This window comes from Mytilus edulis, chromosome 4 (assembly GCF_963676685.1).
Source record: "Mytilus edulis chromosome 4, xbMytEdul2.2, whole genome shotgun sequence".
In the NCBI taxonomy this organism is placed as follows: Eukaryota; Metazoa; Mollusca; class Bivalvia; order Mytilida; family Mytilidae; genus Mytilus; species Mytilus edulis.
This window is the reverse complement of record NC_092347.1, coordinates 31,787,755-31,812,876: the sequence shown is the minus strand read 5'-3', so window position 1 is coordinate 31,812,876 and position 25,122 is coordinate 31,787,755. Positions and strand designations below refer to the sequence as shown.

The 25,122-nt window shown below is 33.5% G+C and overlaps 1 protein-coding gene across 2 annotated transcripts in view; it reads left to right on the top strand.

Annotated features, from left to right (window-relative positions):
• The window catches only part of LOC139519450 (NFX1-type zinc finger-containing protein 1-like), a 32,974-nt gene extending 16,407 nt beyond the window's left edge, over nucleotides 1-16,567 (top strand). For both annotated transcript variants that reach the window (XM_071311552.1, XM_071311553.1), the window contains exons 2-3: nucleotides 2,833-9,354; nucleotides 13,612-16,567. In XM_071311552.1, coding sequence (XP_071167653.1) covers nucleotides 2,862-9,354; nucleotides 13,612-14,666 — 7,548 coding nt within the window. In that variant the 5' untranslated portion in view covers nucleotides 2,833-2,861 and the 3' untranslated portion in view covers nucleotides 14,667-16,567. The remainder of the gene's footprint in view (nucleotides 1-2,832; nucleotides 9,355-13,611) is intronic.
• Nucleotides 16,568-25,122: the final 8,555 nt, after the last annotated feature.

Below are 25,122 nucleotides of genomic sequence, written 5' to 3'. Positions count from 1 at the left end.
AAATGGAAGGTATAAGTTTGACAACACTGTGACTGAATGGTATATTAAAGACTGACACAACTGTGACTTAGTGGTTTAAGATAAACAGACACAACTGTGACTTAGTGGTATAAGATAAACAGCACTGTGACTTAGTGGTATAAGATAAACAACACTGTGACTTAGTCGTATAAGATAAACAACAATGTGACTAAGTGGTATAAAATAAACAACACTGTGACTGAATGGTAGGTATAATATTGACAACACTGTGACTGAATGGTACAAAACTGACAAAACTATGACTTAGTGTATAAGATAAACCATACTGACTGAATGGTACAATATTGATAACACTGTGACTTAGTGGTATAAGATGAACAACAAAGTGACTGAATGGTATATGATTGATAAAACTGTGACTGAATGGTATAAGATTGACAACAATGTGACTGAATAGTATAAGATTGACCTCACTGTGACTGAATGGTATAAGATTGACCTCACTGTGACTGAATAGTATAAGATTGACCTCACTGTGACTGAATGGTATAAGATTGACAACACTGTGGCTGAATGGTATAAGATTGACAACACTGTGACGGAATGGTATAAGATTGACGACACTGTGACTAAGTGGTATAAAATAAACAACACTGTGACTGAATGGTAGGTATAATATTGACAACACTGTGACTGAATGGTATACGACTGACAAAACTATGACTTAGTGGTATAAGATAAACAACAAAGTGACAGAATGGTATATGATTGATAGCACTGTGACTGAATGGTATAAGATTGACAACACTGTGACTGAGTGGTATAAGATAAACAATACTGTGACTGACAGGTATAAGATGAACAACACTTTAACTAAATGGAAGGTATAATATTGACAGCACTGTGACTGAATGGTATAAGACTGACAACACTGTGACTGAATGGTATAAGACTGACAACACTGTGACTGAGTGGATAAGACTGACAGCACTGTGACTGAATGGTATAAGATATAAAAACAACAACACTGTAACTAAATGGAAGGTATAATATTGACAGCACTGTGACTGAATGGTATAAGACTGACAAGTTGAACACATTGACTGACACAACTGTGACTTAGTGGTATAAGATAAACAACACTGTAACTGAATGGTATACGATAAACAACACTGTGACTGAATGATAGGTATGATATTGACAGCACTGTTACTGGCAGGTATAAGATAAATAACACTGTAACTAAATGGAAGGTATAAGTTTGACAACACTGTGACTGAATGGTATATTAAAGACTGACACAACTGTGACTTAGTGGTTTAAGATAAACAGACACAACTGTGACTTAGTGGTATAAGATAAACAGCACTGTGACTTAGTGGTATAAGATAAACAACACTGTGACTTAGTCGTATAAGATAAACAACAATGTGACTAAGTGGTATATAATAAACAACACTTTGACTTAGTGGTATAAGATAGACAACACTGTGACTTAGTGGTATAAGATAAACAACACTGTGACTGAGTGGTATAAGATAAACAACACTGACTGAGTGGTACAAGATTAAAAACACTGTGACTGAGTAGCAAAAGTTTACTAACACTGATTGTTATACCATTACAACACTGTGACTGATTGATATAAATAATAATGTTTATTATATTAATAGAATATTGAATCTTGAATCTATGAGATTGACAACATTGTGACTGAGTGGAACTAGATTAACAACGCTGTAAATGAAAAGTATAAGATTGATAACACTGTGACTGAATGTTATAAAATTGACAACACTGTGAATGAAAAATATAAAATTAACAGCACTGTGACTGGGTGAAATAAGATTGACAACGCTTTGACTGAATGGTATATTTTTGACAACATTGTAACTGATAAGAATGAGATTGTCAAAACCGATTGACTGGTGTTTAAATACCAACACTTTGACTGTTTGCTATAAAATTGACACAGTGTTGTAATATTGACAACCATGCTACTGAATGGTATAATATTGACTATTGACACACTGTGACTATAAGTATAAGATTGACAAAACTGTCACTGATTGGTTTTAAATGGAAATTCTCTGACTGATTGATATCATATATATAACACTGTTACTGAGCAGTATAAGATTAATAGCACTACGACTGATTGATATACTATATATAACACTGAACTTATTAGTATAAGATTAATAACACTACGACTGATTGATATAATATATATAACACAGTTACTGATTAGTATAAGATTAATAACACTACGACTGATTGATATAATATATATAACACAGTTACTGATTAGTATAAGATTAATAACACTACGACTGATTGATATAAGGTTGACAACACAGTGACTGGTTGAAATTAGATTACCAACCTGTTACTGATTGTTCTCTCTGAAGTATACATTTATCTGTACATATAGATATGATGTGTAATATCCGGATAATTTTAAACATTTTTAACATTTTATTATGTTTTTATTTTGAATTTGTTAAATAGATATATATTTGTATATATAGTGTCTCATAAGCCTTTCTAGGCTGGGTATTTGTCTTATTTTATTATTGTGCAATGTATATTATATAAACTGTATAAACAATCTGTAGACAAGTATGTGACACTTTAATAAAATAAATTATTATTATTATTATTATTATATTTTTTTCAATATCCGTATGCTGGTCCACATATTATGATTTAAAATTGTTTGAATATAGATGAAAGGGTTTTCATGAAATTTATATTTATTTTAATATGACTTTTTTAAATTTATTTAAAATCAACCATTTCGAAAAGTAACAATAAGACTTAGTAAGAATTACTTGAATTTATTTTTAGGTAATCAAACAGAAAAAAAACCATTGACAATGGCTTCAAAAAGTCCAGGAAAACTTCAACCTGCAGATTTTATAGAGAAACTATACAAATCAAACCTTCAAAATGAAGAGTTATTAGAGATATTGTTAAAGGAAATGAACGTTATTAATAGAGCGATTGATAATACGAAATTATCAGATGATCATTTATCTTTACTTGTCCATCTTATAGCAAAGGCTTCTACTTGTACGGCACATAGAAGGACACAGGAGGTCATACAGCTGTTGAATATGCTGTCGGATTCTTCACTGATTACAACCAGGAGTATTCCATTGCTGGTAGGGGTAACATGTAACAACTCTGGTGATCATGATTTTCATTGTTTATTATCCGATTATATTACAATACTTCAGGAATTATACATACGTATGCCTCATTTGTGTACAACTCCACACGTTATTGGACTGGTAGAATTTTTGAAAGGACAAGTAAACGAATGCGATGATTGCGAAGACAAACATAAGATGGTTGACTTTATTTTTGAATTGAAAAATGACATAATGAAGATCGCTGAAGAACGATCAAAGCCAAAACATGTTAAAAAGCAAGACATTGAAGACCAGTTTACCCCTCCAGAGGATTTCCGAACTATGTCAGTCGTTCCTGGACAAATCGATGTTTTATATGCTCCCAATTTTCTTAGACGGAACAAAGTTAACGGGACATATTTGAGTTTAGATCATTATTTAGATGTACAGTTTAGGTTGTACAGGGAAGACTGTGTGTCACCTCTCCGAGATGCTCTTATGGAGTTCAAACAGAAAGATAGAGAAATTCGGAGCGGAAAATTTGGATTAGAAAGTGGCCTCGTCTATCGAAACGTGTCAGTAGTGAACCAAAGTACCTCTATTGATTCCGGGGAAGTCTTTGAACTACAACTAGACCCGACACATTGTAAAAAGATAAACTGGATGAAATCAAAGAGACTTATTTATGGTGCTTTATTGCTTGTTTCTTTTGATCGGTTCAACACAATTTTCTTCGCCGTTGTAGCTGACAGTGAAAGAGAAACTTTACAAAAGAAAGGCTGCTTTACTGTACAAGTTTTTAAATCTGGAATTCACAACAAGCTTCCAAGAAATGAATGTGGCATAATGATAGAGGCGACATCTGCGTATTTTGAAGCTTACAAACATGTACTAAAAGCCTTACAGCGCATTAAGGAGGACACCTTCCCCTTCCAACGATATCTTGTTCATTGTGAAAAAGATGTTGGTATGCCATCGTACATTTTAAAAGATTGTGTATATGATTTAAGACCTTTGATTGAAAATTCCCGTATTGGCATAGAAAATGCTCAACATGGATATCGAAGAATTGGTATACCTAAACAGACACCTTCAACTGATGTAAGGTTGTTTCAGGAAGACTGGCCGTCAACTTCTGTACTTAAGATGGATGAATCGCAGAGGAAAGCGTTTATTTCAGCACTTACGAAGGAATTTGTGCTCATTCAAGGTCCACCAGGAACTGGAAAGACGTACCTTGGATTGCAAATTGCTAAAGCATTGCTGCATAATAGTAGCAAATGGATACAAATGGATTTCACTGGTGTGGATGAGGAGGATACACAACCTACTCGTAACTTTCGAAGACCTGAAGCATTACCGAAACCGTACATGTTAGTCGTTTGTTATACAAACCATGCATTAGATCAGTTTGTTGAAGGAATTGTAAATTTTATGCCGGAAAATTTATTTGATTGTCGTTTTCCCAGAGTAGTTAGATTTGGTGCCCGGTCTAAAAATCCAAAAATTGAAGAACTTTCGATCAAAAATTTTCGAAGAAAAGCTAAGCGGGAATTTGTAAATCACCGAGCAGGTGTACTTGAAAAAGCAACAGCGGCTAAAAGAAAAATTAAAGAGATCCGAGAAACAATTGAGGCATTACAAAGCAGAAACATTGTTTTATGGTTCGACATTCTAAAATTTGTCCTTTCAGAAAATCATGCAAATCAGTTTGGAGACAGTAAAAGTGATGGTTGGTTACAGTGGCTACAAGTGTTAGAACAGTCATGGAATAAAGAAGTGAATAAGCATTATCAAAACCAACAAACTGACAAAGAAATCAAAGATCAACTTATAGCAATGGAGACTGAACATAAAGAGGAAGAGTTAATTACAGTGATTTCTGAGTCGGAGCATGCTTTCAACGAGCGGTACTTAGAGGTTGATGATGTTTGTTTTTCGCTCAATGCTGATACTATCGGTCTCGATCTGGACATGCAATACGAAAATCAGCTAAAGAGAACAGATAAACTTGAGGAAAAGTGTAGATTAATTTTGCGGTTGGAAAAAGAGAAAGCAGCAAAGGAATTGCACTATGGCGAAAACATGTCAGAGGACCAAGTCATTAACGTAAAAAATATCTGGATACTTTCGATGGAAGATCGTTGGAAAATGTATAGATATTGGTTAATGCAGTACATCAAAATACTTCACGAACAGCTGCGCACCAGTGAACAGGAATTTAATGAGATATTTGACGACTACATGCGTGCCAGTAGGGAACTAGACGAATTTATCATGCAACAGACAACGGTTATCGCCATGACTACAACCAATGCAGCACGATACAGCGAATCGTTAAATAAAGTTGGACCTTTAATCACAATTATTGAAGAAGCAGCAGAAGTACCAGAAGCCCATATTATTACTGCAATTAGCCCACGATGTAAACATTTGATTTTGATAGGGGATCATAAGCAATTAGAACCAAAACCAGCCGTTTATGAACTTGCGACTAGATTTAATTTATCTGTTTCCTTGTTTGAAAGAATGGTAAAGAACGAATTGAGTTACCACTGCCTTCAAAGACAACATCGAATGAGACCAGAAATTTCTAAACTGGTACGCCACATATATGATGTTCTTTATGACAACGAAAATGTATATGAGTATCCGCCTATTAAAGGGGTTCATAAGAGTTTGTTCTTCATCACGCATAACAAACAGGAAGCTTTCAAGGACGAAGGAAGAAGTTTTTCAAACGAATATGAAGCTGAATATCTCAAAGAGCTATGTCTGTATCTGCTAAAACAAGGATATAAACCATCTGATATAACGATCATTGCAGCATACAATGGTCAGATGTTCTGCTTAAAAGAAAAAATGCCTAGATCGAAATTCGAAGGAGTAAACATTTGTGTGCTTGACAGTTATCAAGGCGAAGAAAATGAAATCATTCTGTTATCATTGGTGCGCAGCAATACCAAAGGCGACATTGGATTTTTAAATCGGGAAAACAGAATTTGTGTTGCTTTGTCTAGAGCCAAACAAGGCCTTTTCATAATAGGAAACAGCTCTACGTTAACCATGAAGTCTCAGCATTGGCAGACTATTATTAAAAAGCTACAAATTGAAGAGGAAATCAGTGATGAAAACGACACAGGTCCCAAATATCCATCGATTGGAAAAGCGTTACCTCTATACTGCCAAAATCATCCATCTCACGAAGGAATTCTAGCCGAGTCGCCTAGTGACTTCAAAAAAGTGAAAGATGGAGGTTGTGCTCTTCCATGTGAATTTCGATTATCATGTGGACATGCTTGTCGATACGATTGTCACCCATTTGACAAGGAACATGAGGCATATAAGTGCAAAAAGCAATGTTCACAGACTTGTGAAGAAGGACATAAATGTCGTAAGCGATGTCATCTTGGTGATTTATGTAATTGTAGTGTAGTAATGACACGGGAACTAAAATGTGACCACACAGCTAATCTTCAGTGTCATGTAGATTATTATAAATACCTGTGTCCATTTGAAGTAACAAGAACTTTATCATGTGGACATGCTGCAACTATGAAATGTTGCATCGATCCAGAAACTATTATCTGTAAAGTTTTTGTTGACAGAGAACTAAAATGTGGACACACAGCTAATCTACAGTGCCATGTAGATTATTCTAAATACATCTGTCTAGTTGAAGTAACAAAAACTTTATCATGTGGACATGCTGCAACTATGAAATGTCATGTTGATCCAAAACGCCACATGTGTGTCACAGTCGTAACAGGGAAACGATCAAAGTGTGGACACGAATTTGAACGTCAGTGTCATAACGTCTTTTATGAGGTAATAAGTGATTGTAAGGTTTTGATAAAAGAAAAACGATCATCCTGTGACCACGTGATTAAACGGTATTGTTTCGACACCAAAGTTGAAAAGTTGACTAAGTGCAACGTTACTGTAACAATGAACAGAACACCATGTGGACACGAATATCAAAGACAGTGTCATGACAAATTGTATGAGAACACTCATAAATGCAATGAAATTGTAACGAAACAATGGTTATCATGTAAACATGAATATGAAAGATATTGCTATGATTTTAATTATGTTGGGAGTCACACATGCGAGATTGTTATTCCTGACAAAAGAGATGATTGTGGTCATGAATATGTAAGGAAATGTTCTGATACGAATTATCAGACGGAAAACAAATGCAGTGTCTACGTAGAAAAAGATTTTCTATACTGTCACCATAAAATAATGCTCCCGTGCCATCAAGATGTCACGCTGGTTAAATGTAAAGCAAATGTTACCACTGTCTTCGAATGCAAGCATTCCAAGACACATGAATGTCACAGAAGTAATTCAATCAAATGTACCGTCAAATGCAATGAAATATGCAAAAACGATCATCAGTGTTTAAAATCCTGTCATTTCCCATTTTCCTGTGACTGCAAAGAGCTCATCGAAACAATTTTAGAACGCTGTCAACATCAACAAAGTATTCCATGCTCAGCTGACGCTAAAGTTTATCCCTGTAAAACTATGGTGAAGAAAGTTCTTATTTCATGCGGCCATACTCAGGAAATGGAATGCCATACAGACCCCGAAACTATATCCTGTAAATTGGTAGTCCTAAAATCTTTGCCTATATGTAGACATATGAAAATGGTTGTGTGTTCAGCAAATGTTTCAGACGTAAAATGTACCGTAGAGGTTAAAATTAAGTTGGAAAAATGCGGACATTCAGCTACGATAAAATGCTGGGAGAAAGTAACAAACACGCTACCAGAAATTAAATGTTCAGAGGCTGTAGCTCACATGCGTTCCGACTGTAGACATACGATAACTTTGCAATGTTGGAAAAAATCAAGTACAAAAATACCTAAATGCAAGAAACTCGTAGACAAGACACTAGGATGTGGTCATTTTATAAAAAGCGTATGCAGTGAGTCGAAAGAAAAAACATGTGATCAAAAGTGTGAAATATCATTGCCATGTGGACATCCCTGTCCGGGGTCATGTTATTCATGTCGAATAAAATCCCGTCATAGTGAATGCAAAAGCCACTGTGAAAAAGAATTGTTATGCGGTCATGCCTGTCAAAGTAAAGCTTGTATGAAGTGCAGTCCGTGTCAAACGTCTTGTGTATTTGCATGTCCACATTCAAAATGTCGTTCAAAATGCAATGATCCGTGCGAACCGTGTAAGGAAAAATGTCCATGGGAGTGTATACATTATAAGTGTACACAACTATGCTTTGAAGAATGCAACCGTCAAAGATGTTGTAATGACTGTGATAGGACTTTGTCTTGTGGCCATTTGTGTCCTGGTTACTGTGGTGAACCATGTCCACTGCAGTGTGCTGATTGTAAACCGGACATATATATTTTCAAAGATACTAGTAAAGATAACAAAATTGTTACATTGCTACAATGTGGTCATTCTTTTGAAAGCAGCTATCTTGATGCTCGCATGGAAGAAGTAACAAATGACTTACTGTCAAAATGCCCATGTTGTGGAGAAATTATTTGTTATCATCCAAGATATGAACAGATTTTGAAAAAGCAAAAACTTGCACTTGAGGATGCTAAAAAACAAATGGATAAAGTACGAATAAATTCCAAAACGCTGTACCCTGTTTGTGATGCGAGAACACTAAAATCATTTGAACGGTATACAACAAGCATTGCGACATTTCTTCTCATTGCTCAGCAAACACAATGTAAGAACGACTTTGATTTGGAATTCAAACATGCCGAGATATTGACCAAATCTATTCTCAAAGTTATTGATACAACAAATGAAACTTCATTTAAAACTTTCTTACAATTGTCTCAGAAAATATTTGATTTGCATGTCCAATGGATGCTGTGTCTTTTCACCACAAAACCAAAACTACTAGAAAAGTATTACAATGCCGATTGGTTTCCGCCATTGGTTAAGTCTATGGGAAATGCTTCAAACAATTTCCCGCCCGAACTTATAGAACCGATGGAAATTATTTTAAAAGAAAATGGTGGACGATTAACCGACACCAAAGGTCATCTCACAATAACCGGCCGTGATATAGTTGTAGTTGTAAGCGGGATGAAGAAACAAATAAAAAAGAAGCAGATTATAGAAATATTAAAACCATTTATTGCTGATATGGAGGGTGACGGATACTTGGCAACTACAAGTCGATATCCCAAATTACAGAATGTGGTTGGCATACATAGCAGCGATTGGACAATATGTCAAAAAGGTAAGCTATGTAGTATTTAGTCAGCTGTATAATTTTCAAAGCAAGCGCATATATATATATATATATATAAACTCGTCTAAACATCAACCCAACAATGTTAGATCTGTAAATTTGCTTTCGATATATGAAGATGTGGTATGAGTGCCAATGAGACAACACTCCATCCAAGTCACTATTTGTAAAAGGAAAACCATTATAGTACAAAATACGGTCTCGAACTGTAAGCTATAAAGGGCCAAAAAATTACTAGTGTAACACTATTCAAACGTGATACCAACGGTATAATCTTCATAAAAAAGAGAAACGGGAATCACTTATTAACCACATGAACAAACGACAACTACTGAACATTAGGTTCCTGACTTTCACTGGTGGTAAGCGGATGGTCGTAACTAAAAATTACGACCATCCGGAGATGGGAGACAACTCTAGGGATAAGTTTTTCATTTCCGATTTTCGTGCACTAAAAGGTTCATTTGAACCAAACCGCTTGTCTCGTACATACTATTCGGCAGTCCGGTGATGTTAAAACCAAATTTGATGCAATAAAACATTCCAGTTTTCGTAAAATAGTCATTTAAAAATTCAAGCATGATGGTCGTAACTTTAAATGTGTGATGGTCGTAACTTTGAAAGATGACCGTAACTCGAGTATTTAGACAAACTTTTATTAATGTATTTTAATTGTAAAAGCAATAATCTCAGATGTAATATATGATTTGCTACAAACAATATTATTTGTTACTCTGGTATTGATATGCAGAAATTAAGCTTAAGGGGGCTCGCGGGTCTAAATCATTTTTTTTATTTAATATAAGATTTCGCTATATTTTTCCATAAATGAACTTTATCTTATACCTAAGAGAAAAATGAAATAAAAAAATGGGGTCACCGTACATTTACGCTCATAATCTGCCTTCGAAAGAAGCATACATTTTTGTCAATGTCCTTTTTTTTCTGTTGAACTAATAGGAGAAATAGAGGTGATATCGAAATAAAAAAAGAACTAAATTACAGAAATCGCTAAAATTTTACAATTATTTAGTTTTTGTACAGCTTATTCGAAAACAACAATAAAAATTATAGGTCACCGATGAGTTAAAAAAGATATTTCAATTTTAATGCCAAAAAATGGCATTTTTGCACCAAAGGGAGATAATTTGGAGCTTTTTCAATGACATCTATATTTTAAAAGTCACCTGGGGCCAACACGCATTGATTTTTTTGAATGATTTTTGAACCATATGATAAAGTTACAATTTCTTAAGGTAATTAATAAAACTTGTAATGAAAAATAAATGTTTGATTTTTTTCTGAATTTTTTATACCCGCGAGCCTCCTTAAGTTAATTAAACATACACATTTCTTATGGATTTCAAACGCTCATCATTTAGGAGCAACAGTGAAAACTAATCAACTCGCATTAAGCCAAAAAGTATGTTAGGGTTGAGAATCAATATATTTTTTACTGTACGTTAAGGCATGAAATTATTAAATGCACGCGTATTCCCTTATATTTGTTTTGAGTGTTTTTTTATTTACGACTTTTTTCTATCTGCAATCATGTCGGCAGATAAAATTATTAAACGTACAATTCTGAACAATCATCTTTAAATCAGCTATTGCAGTTCTTATAAGTCTTTGAGTCTTTGTTTACTCCTTGGATTTAAATTGTTATTGTCTTATAAACTATTGGCCTTCAAATATTTTGTCGTTTAGTCGTTCATGAGGAAATAGAATCCACAATGCACTTCTGAGTCAGGGTTGAGTTCAATATCGTAGCTGCTATGTAGTGCTACGTAGATTTGACGATTGAACATGTAGCTATAGACTAGTTGTTACATAGATATTGATAGCGGCTACGTAGCTGCTACGATTTTGAACTCAACCCAGGATTTTATAACGTGTTGTCGTTATCTTTTATCGATTACATAACGATTATATATTGCTGTATATCATTGATATTAGTTCTAAGTATTGGTACGGAATGAAAACTGAATCCATGGTGTCGTAATGAACAATGTGTTAAGCTCGAAAGTAGGAATATTGTTGATCTATATTTTACACTGCTACATGTACATGCACTGAATTTAAGAGTAAAATAAAATGCTAGTTTGTAGCTAGGCTTAAGCTTGTAGCCAGGATAATGTTACAATTTGTGTTACAAAGTTATATGCTTACATTGTATGAATAGCTACAAGCTACTCATGGACTTCGTCATTGGACATTACTGTGCACCTGATTATCAGCTTGATTTCACCAAACAACAATATGACGTCTAAGCATTCAGGCTAAAAATAAAGCGTATGTTCTTTAACTCAGGTACAGACCTGCGAATTCGCGGGTATGCTCTAGTCTCGATAACGACCTTCATTACCTATCAACATTTTATGCTTATTTTGACTCCTTAATAATGCTCTATCGACAGTATCATTCTTAAATTGAAGATTAAAAAAGTCAACTAGTAGGTACATCCTCAAAAAGTTTATGTTTTCAATAGATGCGAATTCCAAAGAAAAAAAAATCAGGATACTGTTATTTCATGTGATGTCCAATTTGATAAAAATGCCTTTTCTTAAACTCATTTATTTTGTAATTAAAACAATTAGTTGATACATTTCGTGCTTTTTATTTCTAACTAAGAATTATCATAACCAGAGCTGTGTTTCTTGTTTTAAAATGAATTGTCAACTTTTGAGAAATTTACATTGTTAATGAATTTAACCGCTTACATTAATTCAACTATTTGCCTCTTTGTTAATTTTATACATTATATTTTCAGAATATATGACTGTTCATTTCATTTTGTATTGTTTTGTTCCATTCGTTCCAATTTTCTTCTTTACAGGTATCCCTCTCTCCATTTAGTTTTTATTATTTGGGGAAAACAACTTTACAAATATATAATGTGATATATGATATATTCATATAACAAAAGACACGTTTAGAATTCTTGACTGGTTCGGTCGAAGACATTTGAAAAATTTGGAATTTTAAATCGAACTTTAATCAAAATTCCCCAAAAACTAATATTTGAAAACTTTTAAAATTTTCGAATTAATGAGAGTTACTCGCATTGAAATTGCTTTATTTTACATTGTATGTAAAAAAATGAAAAAAAAATCTTCAGAAATACAATCATATAAAATACTAGTATGCATATAATAAAAGACACGTTTAAAACTCTTGACTTGCCTTATTAGGTATTATTTAAAACAGAGTTACGACCATCACAAATTTACGTAACGACCATCCTCAATATTTTTGTTTTTTTAGTTACGACCATCATGCATGAATTTTTGAATGACTATTTTACGAAAATTGGAATGTTTTAATGCATCAAATTTGGTTTTGATATCACCGTACTGCCGAATAGTATGTACGAGACAAGCGGTTTGGTTCAAATGAACCTTTTAGTGCACGAAAATCGGAAAAGAAAAACTTATCCCTAGAGTTGTCTCCCATCTCCGGATGATCGTAACTTTTAGTTACGACCATCCGCTTACCACCAGTGGACTTTGGACAGGTGCAAACAAATGCAACGAGTTGAATTTTTTTAATAGGTACCACTCTTCATCCCATAGTTGAAGAGAAGTCCGAGTTTGATGTCAGAAGATGTAACCAAGGAAAATAAACAAAATGACAATAATACATAAATAACATCAGAATACTAGCAGTTAACTGACATGCCAACTCCAGACTTCAATTAAACTGATTGAAAAATTATGTCTTCATCATATGAATATCAGGCACAATCTTCCCCGTGAGGGGTTTAGTATCATACCGTCATGACATATATGAGAAGAACATAATCCGTGTCATGCCAACAACTGTTTATTAAAAATAAATGTGTTTAGTTCCGATGCAAAGACCCTATAAGTTAATCAATATTAACGCCAAAATATGCAATCTTTATCGTAGTTTTCAGTGACGCAGACAAGATGACAATTATGTCTTGTTTAAAATACTGTGGATTCATTTATTTTCGTATGTACCAATATTTGTGGATTCAGGAACACTGACACTTTGCATGATGGACATTTAATTTCTTGGTTTTGCCAACGTCGTCATACAAGCCAATGTAAAATTTGCCATTCGTTGAACATTAAACTTCCTTGTTTACCAATACCCACGAATTCCACGAAAATTTGTATCCAACGAATAATAATGAATCCACAGTACAAATACTGATATGTTTATATAATTATGCCTAGTATAATTTACAATCTACTTAATTATTTATATATCATATTTTAGGGCATGCTATGTCTATGATCATGGACAGCTCGTGTCACAGGTGTGAAGGTAACGATAATCAACAAACAGAATTCGAGTACTATGATGCACTACATTTTGCCGCACATGAACTAACAAAGCTAAGCAGCCATAGAGAAAACAAGATGTCAGTTGGCGGTGACGTTAGACATACGAATTCGTCTAAAAAATTAAAGAATCCTTCGAAAAACAAACTTGATAGTGAACCTTTCCCCAATGGTCGCGGAAAAAAGCGTAGAGGCCGTGGGAAGGGAACTGAGAAAACAATGAAGATAAAAACAGATGCAACAGATGGTAATGCAAGTCGTGTTGGTACCGTTGGAAGCGTAGAATTTAAAAGAGACGGACATCGAGATAATAATCATGGCAAAGGAAGTCAGGGATATCGTGGCCGTGTTTGTCCTGATGGTAGAAGTCAAGAAATCAGTGGTGGACAAGGTCGTGGTAATAACCGAGGTCGTGGTAGGGGTCGTGGTCCTGAAGACAACAAGCTTGGGAATGAAGATCCTGTTGGTAGAAGTCAAGAAATCAATCGTGGACCAGGTCGTGGTAATAACAGAGGTCGTGGTAGGGGTCGTGGTAATGAAGGCAACAAGCTTGGAAATGAAGGTCCTGTTGGTAGAAGTCAAGAACTCAATGGTGGACAAGGTCGTGGTAGGGGTCGTGGTAATGAAGACAACAAGTATGAAGATGAAAGATCATTTGGTAGAAGTCAAGAATTTAATGGTGGACAAGGTCGTGGAAATAACAGAGGTCGTTGTAGGGGTCGTGGTCATGGAGACACCAAGTATAGAAATGAAAATCGTGGCGGTAGAAGTCTAGACTTCATTCGGGGACAAGGTCGAGGTCGGTGTGGTAGTAGAGGTCGTGGTAGGGGTCGTGGTCATGAAGACAAAAATGATGGAGATGAAATTCCTGATTTTAGAAGTCGCGAATTCAGTAGAGACAGACATCAAGATAATTCTAATGACAGAGGACGTGGACGAGGTCGTGGTGAAAACAGAGGAGGTCGTGGTAGGGGTCGTCGTGGTCGCTGATAAAAACTATTGATAATAGTGTGTTTACATATACATGTATGTACAATAGATGTATCCGATGTTATAGATTACTATGAATTCAGTTCAAAATTTGTAAATAACTTTTAGCTAGAAAGGTAAAGATACGTTATTACTCGTGGGATACACGGTTTTTGATTTTAGGGGTAAAAGTAAAACGATTTGATGTATATCATAAAAAATCCAAACTAGTTTATAAGTAGAATGATTTTAAATTCACCAATCATTTTTTTCCCCCTCAATGTGCGAAAATTGAGTTTCCCATCTCAAATGATTCAACAGTATGCTTACATACAGTAAAAGTTCAATTATACCTAACAAGATGAAATAATATAAGAATATTTTGGATATCAAGGTAGTGCATCGCTTTACATTGCATACTCTAAAAGTGTTTGCGCAGATGAATATTTCGTTTTTCCAACAGTTAAATCAACTAAGACTAAACCATAAGCCTTGGTGATCACTCTAATAATTCCTTGTTTCAATTTTCATGTTTAAAATTTGATTTTGTTGTTGTCAATATTCATAAAATCTGTACAATGTATTAGAGTGACGAAAAATATCAGATTAAATTTCACTCTATGTATGCATATGAATTCTAAAACATTTGTTTCAATTAAATACAGGTTTTTGCTTAAATATAATTCAAACATAACTTAAATAGTAGACGATGATAACATGTGTTTTATGTTGTTGGTTTTTTTTTTTGTAAAAATATATATAGAAAGAGGGCGAACAAATTATTATAGTCAATTATATGCCTTTTTTGTACTATTTATAGAATTCTTTCCTAACAATATGATTAGGTCTTGTGATTATCTTTTCCAGTAAGTTTTTGTTCTTCTAAGGTTTGAAAAAGTTATCTAAATTTAGAGACAACTAAAAGGTCATACAAGTACTTTTAGATGATTCCAGAATATCTGTTCAATCTTTGTATGTTGTTATTATTTGTATGTATCACAAATATCTTGTCTTGATTCTATAATTACATTTTTATGCTTATATGCTTTTTGTTTCTCATTTCAATTTGGATGTTTTATTTTGTAATTTCGGGGGATTTTGGTAGGTTGCCTTGTGGTATTGTTGCTCATTGTTGAAGGTCATATAAAATCTATGTCATTTGATCCCTGGTGTATAGTTATCTCATTGGCAATCATACAACATCTCATTATCTTATAAAGCAATTAAGTCGTGATTTTTTCCCCAAAAAAATATATCTTCTTAGATGTTAATTAAAATAAGTTATTTTTGTTAATCTTTTTGAAATGGGGGTGTTTTGAATGATTATTTTTTGTAACAAGTAATATTTAAAAACATTCTCGATCGTTATTGCCATTACTACTTTTATTGATGTGTGGTTGTTTTAAATAATTTGAGTTCCTGTTAAACCATGCTAGACCGTTGGTTTTCACCGTTTGAATGGTTTTACATTATTAATTTTGGGGCCCTTTATAGCTTGTTGTTCGGTGTGAGCCATGGCTCCGTGTTGAAGGCCGTACATTGACATATGGTTTACTTTTTTTTTAAATTGTTATTTGGATGGAGAGTTGATAGGCACTCACACCACATCTTCCTACATCTAATTATGAAAGCTACACAAGTTATTTAATATCTGATTTTTTACCAGACTTTTCGTATGAAGCTTTAATACAATGTACAAAAGTATCTTAACACAAAGCTAGACTAAGTGTTTATTTTTTTGTTCACCTACAGTCATCGTAATATACTATACATGTACAAAGTATCATACTTAGAATTTGGATTTTCTAATAGTCCGTTTAAATTGACTAACTTTAATGTATTTTTTTATCATTATTTTTTTATGACTTATCTCTTGCAAAGTACTTGCTATTTTAATAATTAAACGGTCAGCATATCTAGAATCTTTCTTTTCATTTATATAGGATTTCACCATTTAGGTACATCTCAGCTTTCATTGTATTTTGTATATTCGTAATTATAGTATACATGTACCTTTGTCCATCAGTTTGCTTTCTATCCGTTTGTCATACTTTTTTAATTCGTCTTGAGAATGTTGGGTATATGACAACTACTTACCTTTGCCTTTGGTATATAAATACAAAACAAACAAAGAAATGATAAAAGATCATTAAAGGTGTATGCATTGAAGAAGAGGTGAGAGATACAAAAGTGATTATCAAACTCAAAAGTCGAAAACAAATACTGACAATGCCATTGCAAAACACGAAAAAATTACCAACAGCAGTATGTAACATTAAAACATTAGATTTTATAAACCATCCTGGAATTTTACCCAATTTAAACTGAAGCTACTAATCAAAAGAGGATAATTTTGATATTTTTTCCTCATTTTTGTTGATCCTGTAAATAACAGCAAAAGTATGCGAGACTGTTTGTTCTGCAAAACCCTTACAATTTTAATAGCTTAATACATCGATATTAAACCCATCTCCAGCTAGGCGTTGAATTGAAGGTCACATGAATATGTATTCAATGAGGTCCAAATATTCACTCTCAAGTGCACAACTCAACAACCTGGTTTCTTCGCTAATTTAACAAAATGGAACCAGATTGGCTGCTAACAGTGATTTATAATTTCACTATTATATCATTTTTAACCGGATTTTTGTGACAAAAATGTCGGTTATTGATTAGGGGATGCTCGGCGGGTGGCCGGGCGGTCAGGCGGTCGGGCGGGCGGCAATCAAATGTTGTCCGTGCATTAACTCATGAACCGTTCAACCAAAGCTTTTAAAATTTTAATATGTTGTTACTGACAACTAAATGAAGGTCAAGTTCAATAATGGCGATTTTGACTTTTACCGTTCAGGAGTTATGGTTCTTGAAAGATTGAAAAATGGAGTTTCCAGTTGTGTCTGTGCATTTACGCATGAACTGTTCTACCAAAGCTTCCCAAATTTTAATATGTTGTTACTGGTGACAAAATGGAGTTCAAGTTCAATAATAACGATTTTGACTTTTACCGTTCAGGAGTTATGGTTCTTGAAAGATTGAAAAATGGTGTTTCCATGCGTGTCCGTGCATTTTCTCATGAACCATTGAACCAAAGCTTTTCAAATTCTAATATGTTGTAACTGATGACAAAATAGAGGTCAAGTTTAATAATGACGATTTTGACTTTTACCGTTCAGTAGTTATGGTTCTTGAAAGATCGTAAAATGGAGTTTCAAGTCGTGTCCGTGCATTTAAGCATGAACTGTTCTACCAAAGCTTCCCAAATTTTAATATGTTGTTACTGGTGACAAAATGGAGGTCAAGTTCAATAATAACGATTTTGACTTTTATCGTTCAGGAGTTATGGTTCTTGAAAGATTGAAAAATGGTGTTTCCATGCGTGTCCGTGCATTTTCTCATGAACCATTGAACCAAAGCTTTTCAAATTCTAATATGTTGTTACTGATGACAAAATAGAGGTCAAGTATAATAATGACGATTTTGACTTTTACCGTTCAGTAGTTATGGTTCTTGAAAGATCGTAAAATGGAGTTTCCAGTCGTGTCCGTGCATTTACGCATGGACTGTTCTACCAAAGCTTCCCAAATTTTAATATGTTGTTACTGACAACTAAATGAAGGTCAAGTTAAATAATGGTGATTTTGACTTTTACCGTTCAGGAGTAATGGTTCTTGAAAGATTGAGAAATGGAGTTTCCAGTTGTATCCGTGCATTTACGAATGAACTGTTCTACCAAAGCTTTTCAAATTCTAATATACTGTTACTGATGACAAAATAGAGGTCAAGTTCAATAATGACGATTTTGACTTTTACCGTTCAGTAGTTATGGTTCTTGAAAGATCGTAAAATGGCGTTTCCAGTCGTGTCCGTGTATTTACGCATGAAATGTTCTACCAAAGCTTCCCAAATTTTAATATGTTGTTACTGACAACTAAATGAAGGTCAAGTTAAATAATGGTGATTTTGACTTTTACCGTTCAGGAGTAATGGTTCTTGAAAGATTGAGAAATGGAGTTTCCAGTTGTATCCGTGCATTTACGAATGAACTGTTCTACCAAAGCTTCCCAAAATTTAATATGTTGTTACTGGTGACAAAATGGAGGTCAAGTTCAATAATGACGATTTTGACTTTTACCGTTCAGGAGTTATGGTTCTTGAAAGATTGAAAAAAGGTGTTTCCAGTCGTGTCCGTGCATTTTCTCACGAACCATTCAACCAAAGCTTTTCAAATTCTAATATACTGTTACTGATGACAAAATAGAGGTCAAGTTCAATAATGACGATTTTGACTTTTACCGTTCAGGAAAGATCATAAAATGGTGTTTCCATTCACGTTGTCGCATTTACTCATGAACCATTCAATCTAAGCTTTTCAAATTTTAATATGTTGATACTGATGACTAAATGGAGGTCAAATTTGATATTGACGATTTTCACTAATCATCAGTAATGGTTCTTGTATTATTGCTAGGACACAAATAAAAAAATGTTAATAAATCCGGTTTGCTGTCGTTGTGACAGCCCCTTGTTATTAATGATTTAACAAAAAAAAAGATATTATTTTTTTTTATATTTCTAAGCTAATGCACATAGCAGTTAATTATAGTTCATAACCTTCATAACGTTATCTTATCTTTATAAGGTAATAAGTCTAAATATTCTTCAAATTCAAAGTTTTCTTTAAAAAAGTTAAAACATAATCCTTTGGGAGAATTTTCCATTTCTGATTTCCATGTCTGCTGAAATTGGTCAAAAATTATCTGTATAATGCTCAAGTTTAATCATTTTGGATTAAAACTAAAGTTACTCTGATTTAACCAAATATTTGAAAGTCCATATTTATTCAAGAAATTTTTTATACAAATCAACCATTCAAAATTTTAAGAGTACTAACTGATCTTCTTGTTAGTATTACCATAACTTTTGATCATCTGACCATAATACAACATTGTTTTAGCAGTCAGTAAATAGGTGTAAAAATTCATTTTAAAATTAGTAATTACTGGTCATAACTGGGCAGTTTCAGGAATTACTGGTACTAACTAAGTGCATCGGGAATTACCTGTAATTCCTAAATTTAAGTAATTACATGTAATTCCTAATTTCACCTGTTTACTGTAACATATACATACAACTCGAACCAGAATGCATTGTGAATTTCAGGTATGTAGTTACAAGAGGAGATTGCATGATAAGTAAAAAATTACACACATCTATCACGTATAGGATCAATATCGTATATAGTGGACATGGTGAACTAATTTAAAACAACATAAATACTTCTACAATTTGTCTATTTTCGCAAATACGAAAAGTCTAACGCAACAGTCAATGTCGGATAAGCGGGCTGAAATATTTGATGAACATATTTAAAGACGTACAAGTTAAGGTCAACCCACATGCGTTGTTCCTATTCACTTAATATATATTCAAACCAATGTACTGAAGTACTGAACATCGGATGACCGAAAGTTCTTGTGGATGGCCCGACAAGCACTTGTCTCGGAAAAAAATCACATCTCTATACCTAAAAGTGAGGTTAATGTACAGATATAATGTTTTTCAGGGACAAGTTCTTGCGTGGATGCTAAATTAATCACGGGGAATTCAACTTCATCGTAATGACTATTATATTGTAGTGATACAAATCATTATAATCTGGTTTATTGTTATATATTATATTTATACTTGTATATTACAGTTACATGTATATATGATTTTCATGCATTTGTATATATTTCTAGTCTGCTATATTAATAATGGTGCATATACGTGCATGGTGGACAAACTTTTGTAATAATTCGATTTTTCTAATAGAATGAATTTGAGTAGGCATTCGTATTTTCCCGCAAAAAATGTTTAATCATCCATGCAGAGTTATCATTCCTTGAAGTCTTTTGTGATAGTTGCAAGCGACCGGCCGTGGGTCGTTCAAAAACTGTAATTGCCCACGGGAATGGTCGCAGTTCCTCGAACAGGTAGCTTGTAATTGTCCACCGACTTCAGTGTTTCAGAGACCTGGTGTCTCGAAGACTATATATGTGTCTCAGGAACTTGTTGTTTGGATATGAATCTCAGGAACTTGTTGTTTGGATATGAACTCGGGAACTAGTTATTTGGATATGAATCTCAGGAACTTATTGTTTTGATATGAATCTCAGGAACTTGTTGTTTGGATATGAATCTCAGGAACTTGTTGTTTTGATATGAATCTCAGGAACTTGTTGTTTTGATATGAATCTTAGGAACTGGTTGTTTTGATATAATCCTCAGAAACTTGTTTTTTGGATATGAATCTCGGGAACTTGTTGTTTTGATTTGAATCTCAGGAACTTGTTGTTTTGATATGAATCTCAGGAACTTGTTTTTTTTTATATGAATCTCAGGAACTTGTTGTTTTGATATAATGAATCTCAGAAACTTGTTGTTTTTAAACTAGAACACATCCACGGGTCCCTGACTGAATTAAAGTACCTACGTCTTTTTTTAAGCGAGGATTTTTAGTATTCGTACTGTCATTTGATAAATTCATGGCGATTAATAGGTTGAACAGTTCTCACTGCTCACAAAACCTTTTTGTTTGAATCCGTCTAGGTTTTCTCACTACAACCGGAAACTACTTGCACGATTCTTTTTGGTCCGTCAATGATTTATTTAGCAGTTTCAACCCTGTAGAATGACTAAGTTTAGTTGTGATGATGAACCATTTATATAGCAAATCCAAAATACACTGTCTTTAAAGTCTTTTCTTTCTTTCTTTCTTTGACGCCTCCCCACACGTAAGGCTTATAAAAAATATCCTTTCAGTAGGCGTCAAAGAAAAAATGCCTTTCAAGACGTCATTATTATTTTGACTAGTGGTGCGTTAGACAGAGCTGGACATATATTATACTGCCATAATATTTTAGCATGTTACCATTAACTGCTTTTCTTTTCTGTAAGTAAAAGTATAACAAAAAACGTTCGACTGTCACGTCGACCTTCTTGCGACATTATTATATCTTTTGATGGGTACTTTTACCTTTATTAAACTGGTATTGTGTTTTCCTTTTTTTCTATCAGTAGAAATTCTTTATTCCAACCTGCAAGCCTCTACATTACGAAAAAAAATTAAAATATCAATGATTAATAACTCTTAAAATTTTAATATTATTGGAGTCCGCGATCAATATTTAGGATATTATTCTAGTTGAACTTTACAGAGCATAATTTATGCTCAATTTCGTAAGCAAGATATTTTAAAGATACATCTGTAAATCACGTAAGAGCAATTTGCCGAAAACAGATTTCTTGTAACAATGTAAGGTGCCCTATTTCTACGAAATCCCATTTAGAACTTCACTAAAATATATATTTGAATTCGAAAACATGAATTTGACCCTGACTTTTCACAATATTACCCTGAGTTTTATTGAGGTTTCACAGCAATTATTAATATTACCCAAACAAAAAAAATTGAGGAACAAATCATGATAAACAAATCGTATGATTTTTTTATGATTTGAAAGTGATAAAATTTCACATGCAAATGAGCTAACAAATCACAATAACAAATCACAACAAATTGCTTACAAATCATAAGCAAATCGGGGTAACAAATGATGAACAAATCGTATGATTTCTTTGTGATTTGAAAGTGATAAAATTTCACATGCAAATGAGCTAACAAATCACGAACAAATTGCTTACAAATCATAAGCAAACCATAAACAAATTTCCAAGAAATTGTTTTGAAATCATTTACAAATCAGAAGCAAATTGTTTTCAAATCGTTAAGAAATTGTTATCAAATCTTTAACAAATCAGAAGTAAATCATATTCCTACCTCAAGCAAATCACAAACTAATCGTAAATAAATTGGCATCAATCATCAATTCACAGATTATATCATTAACATCCAGATCAAAAATAAGTTCTGCCCCTGAAACCCCCAAACTTTGAAGCGCAAATAGTTTTATACCTTTAATAGCTACTCCACTAATTGTAAAAAGGAGTACTATCTTTTGTTGCGATGAGGGACAAATTGTTCTTTGTGACGTTTCTCTTACTTTTCACCCGCATTTGCTAAAACGAAATTTGTAAAAAACATAGGCAACCACGTGTAACTAGTAGAATAATGTCAAATATGTGATGGGTCTTAGTCTTGGTCCGAATCTGCTACATTGTATATGGTGTAATATATATATGTATTGTCCATTTTGCCCGGGACCTGGTCAGTAAACAACAAATAAAACATGAAACTTGCCAGTGAATTTTATCTGCTGGCTCGGGAAGCTAGTCTTAAAATGTTTTGATCTGTTTACACATCTATTACACATTTTTATTTTAAAAATTAATCCTAACAGCACTAAACTATCATGATTATAATGAGATACTGAAATGCACAGTTTCTGAATTTTAAAGGTTAACATTTGAATAGTATTAGTTAAATATATGAAATTATAAGTATAAAGATACCTTACCACCGTCATCTTTCATAGACTGAATAATACTCCTCATCTTGCAATCTTCTTTGTTCAGTTAATATAGAACAGTATTTGAAATTTGAATTTGACCTCAACCGGAAGTTAGAGTGATAGATAAACAAAGAAACCTGGATATATTCATTAACATTTTATTCATTGTAGAAAATCATCAATGAATCACACCAAGATAGCTAAGAAAGTTAACAAATCATTTTCAAATCATTTCATATGATATTCACAAAGTTAACAAATCATAACGAAATCTCATCGTTTTAGCTAACAAAGTTAACAAATCTCTTTCAAATCATTTCATACGATATTCTAAGTAAACAAATCATAAAGAAATCACGCAAAAACAAACAAATGGCTTACAAATCATACAAAAGAAAGAAATCCCATAGAAATCAGATTTAGGGAATTTGGAAAATTCTGATTTGTCTATGGTTTGTTTAATGAATCGCAAGCAAATGGTACTAACAAATCGGAGAATCACGATTTGAAAGAGATTTGAATACGATTTGAAAGCAATTTGTTCATTTATTTTTCTGTTTGGGTACGTTTTAATGACTGGCAAGTACCTAATGATCATGTCAAATGTAAATTGTTTTTCCGGTGTATAAAGATCTTGAAATCCCACTCTAGTCATGAACTTTTTGAAACTGGACGTAAAGCAAAATTCAACCAATCTAATATGTTCATGCCTGGAGGATATCAACAATTAGAATGTACATGTAAATATTTACCTAACTGATAAATTCAGTGGTTACATCGTCATAAAATTATGCATACTGTAGCTGATAAAAAAAACTCGCATGCTTCATTGAAATTATTTACCAAATTTACATTCTAACCCAATGATTATAGTGTATTGTAAAAGTTTTATGTTATTGTGTTTCACTGGTGGAATTACTCCTATTAGCCAGTGTTATTATTATGAAATATGTGAAACATTCTTTACTCTAAAACATTGACATGACGAATATAAATCACTTTACGACTAAGAGGTAAATAGTTATCAAAGGTAAAATCCGTCTTATTTATAAAAATTGAGTATATTTAACTCTGGTACATAAAAAGTCGGGCTTAATAGGAAGGAGGACAATTACCCTTTATGGGATTACAGTGGCGGATTCCTTTTTTTTTTGGACGACCAGTGCCTTTTAATGGGGACATACATAGTTAGATCCTCCCTTTATCCTTGGTACGGATCCTCCTTTTAAAAATGGCTGGAACCACCCCTGGGCTACATATACATGTATATGGGTAATCCATAGGAACAGCTTCTTACCATGCTTACCTATCACACTCAGAACATTGCTAGTGCGTGCCCCTTAAATTCAGGATCCGCATCTGTAATATTTAAAAAAAAAAAGTATAAATGTGTATAATACATCACAGGTGCTTGAGGACAGGATCCTGTATGAGCCCCATATAGTCCCTCCCCCCCTTTTTTTTAAATCATAAATCTCAGATTTTTCTATCTATATCACTTATTTGTACTTATTTGTACCATATATACTAATATACCATATTTATACTCTTAATATGCATGTTTACTATCAACGTGAATCTCGACTATAGAGCGAAGCGAAAGGTTGCCAACTTCGTTTCAAGAAATTGGGGCAATGGTCAGGAAAAATTGTTTTAAAATCTAATAAAATGTCTCTTACCGGTCTAATCAACGAGTACTTGCTGTTCCCACATAATTATCCTTATCGAATATCAATATCCAGACATAATATATTACTGTTTAAACACTTTTAATTATTTTTTTCGCTGGTGGTGTTGCTGTTTTTTGGTCCATTCAACTTCGATCAACGGAAGTTACAAACAACGACATCTGTGTGGTCTTCAGCTCAAGAAGGATAACTCCATATGAAAACGCGGGAAATTAGATGAGTTCCGGGGTATATGCTGGATAAGAAAACATAAGAGAATTTCGAATGTAAACATTTCGAAAATCTCTGACTTTTTCTACCCCGGAACTCATCTAATTTCCCGCGTTTTCATGTGGA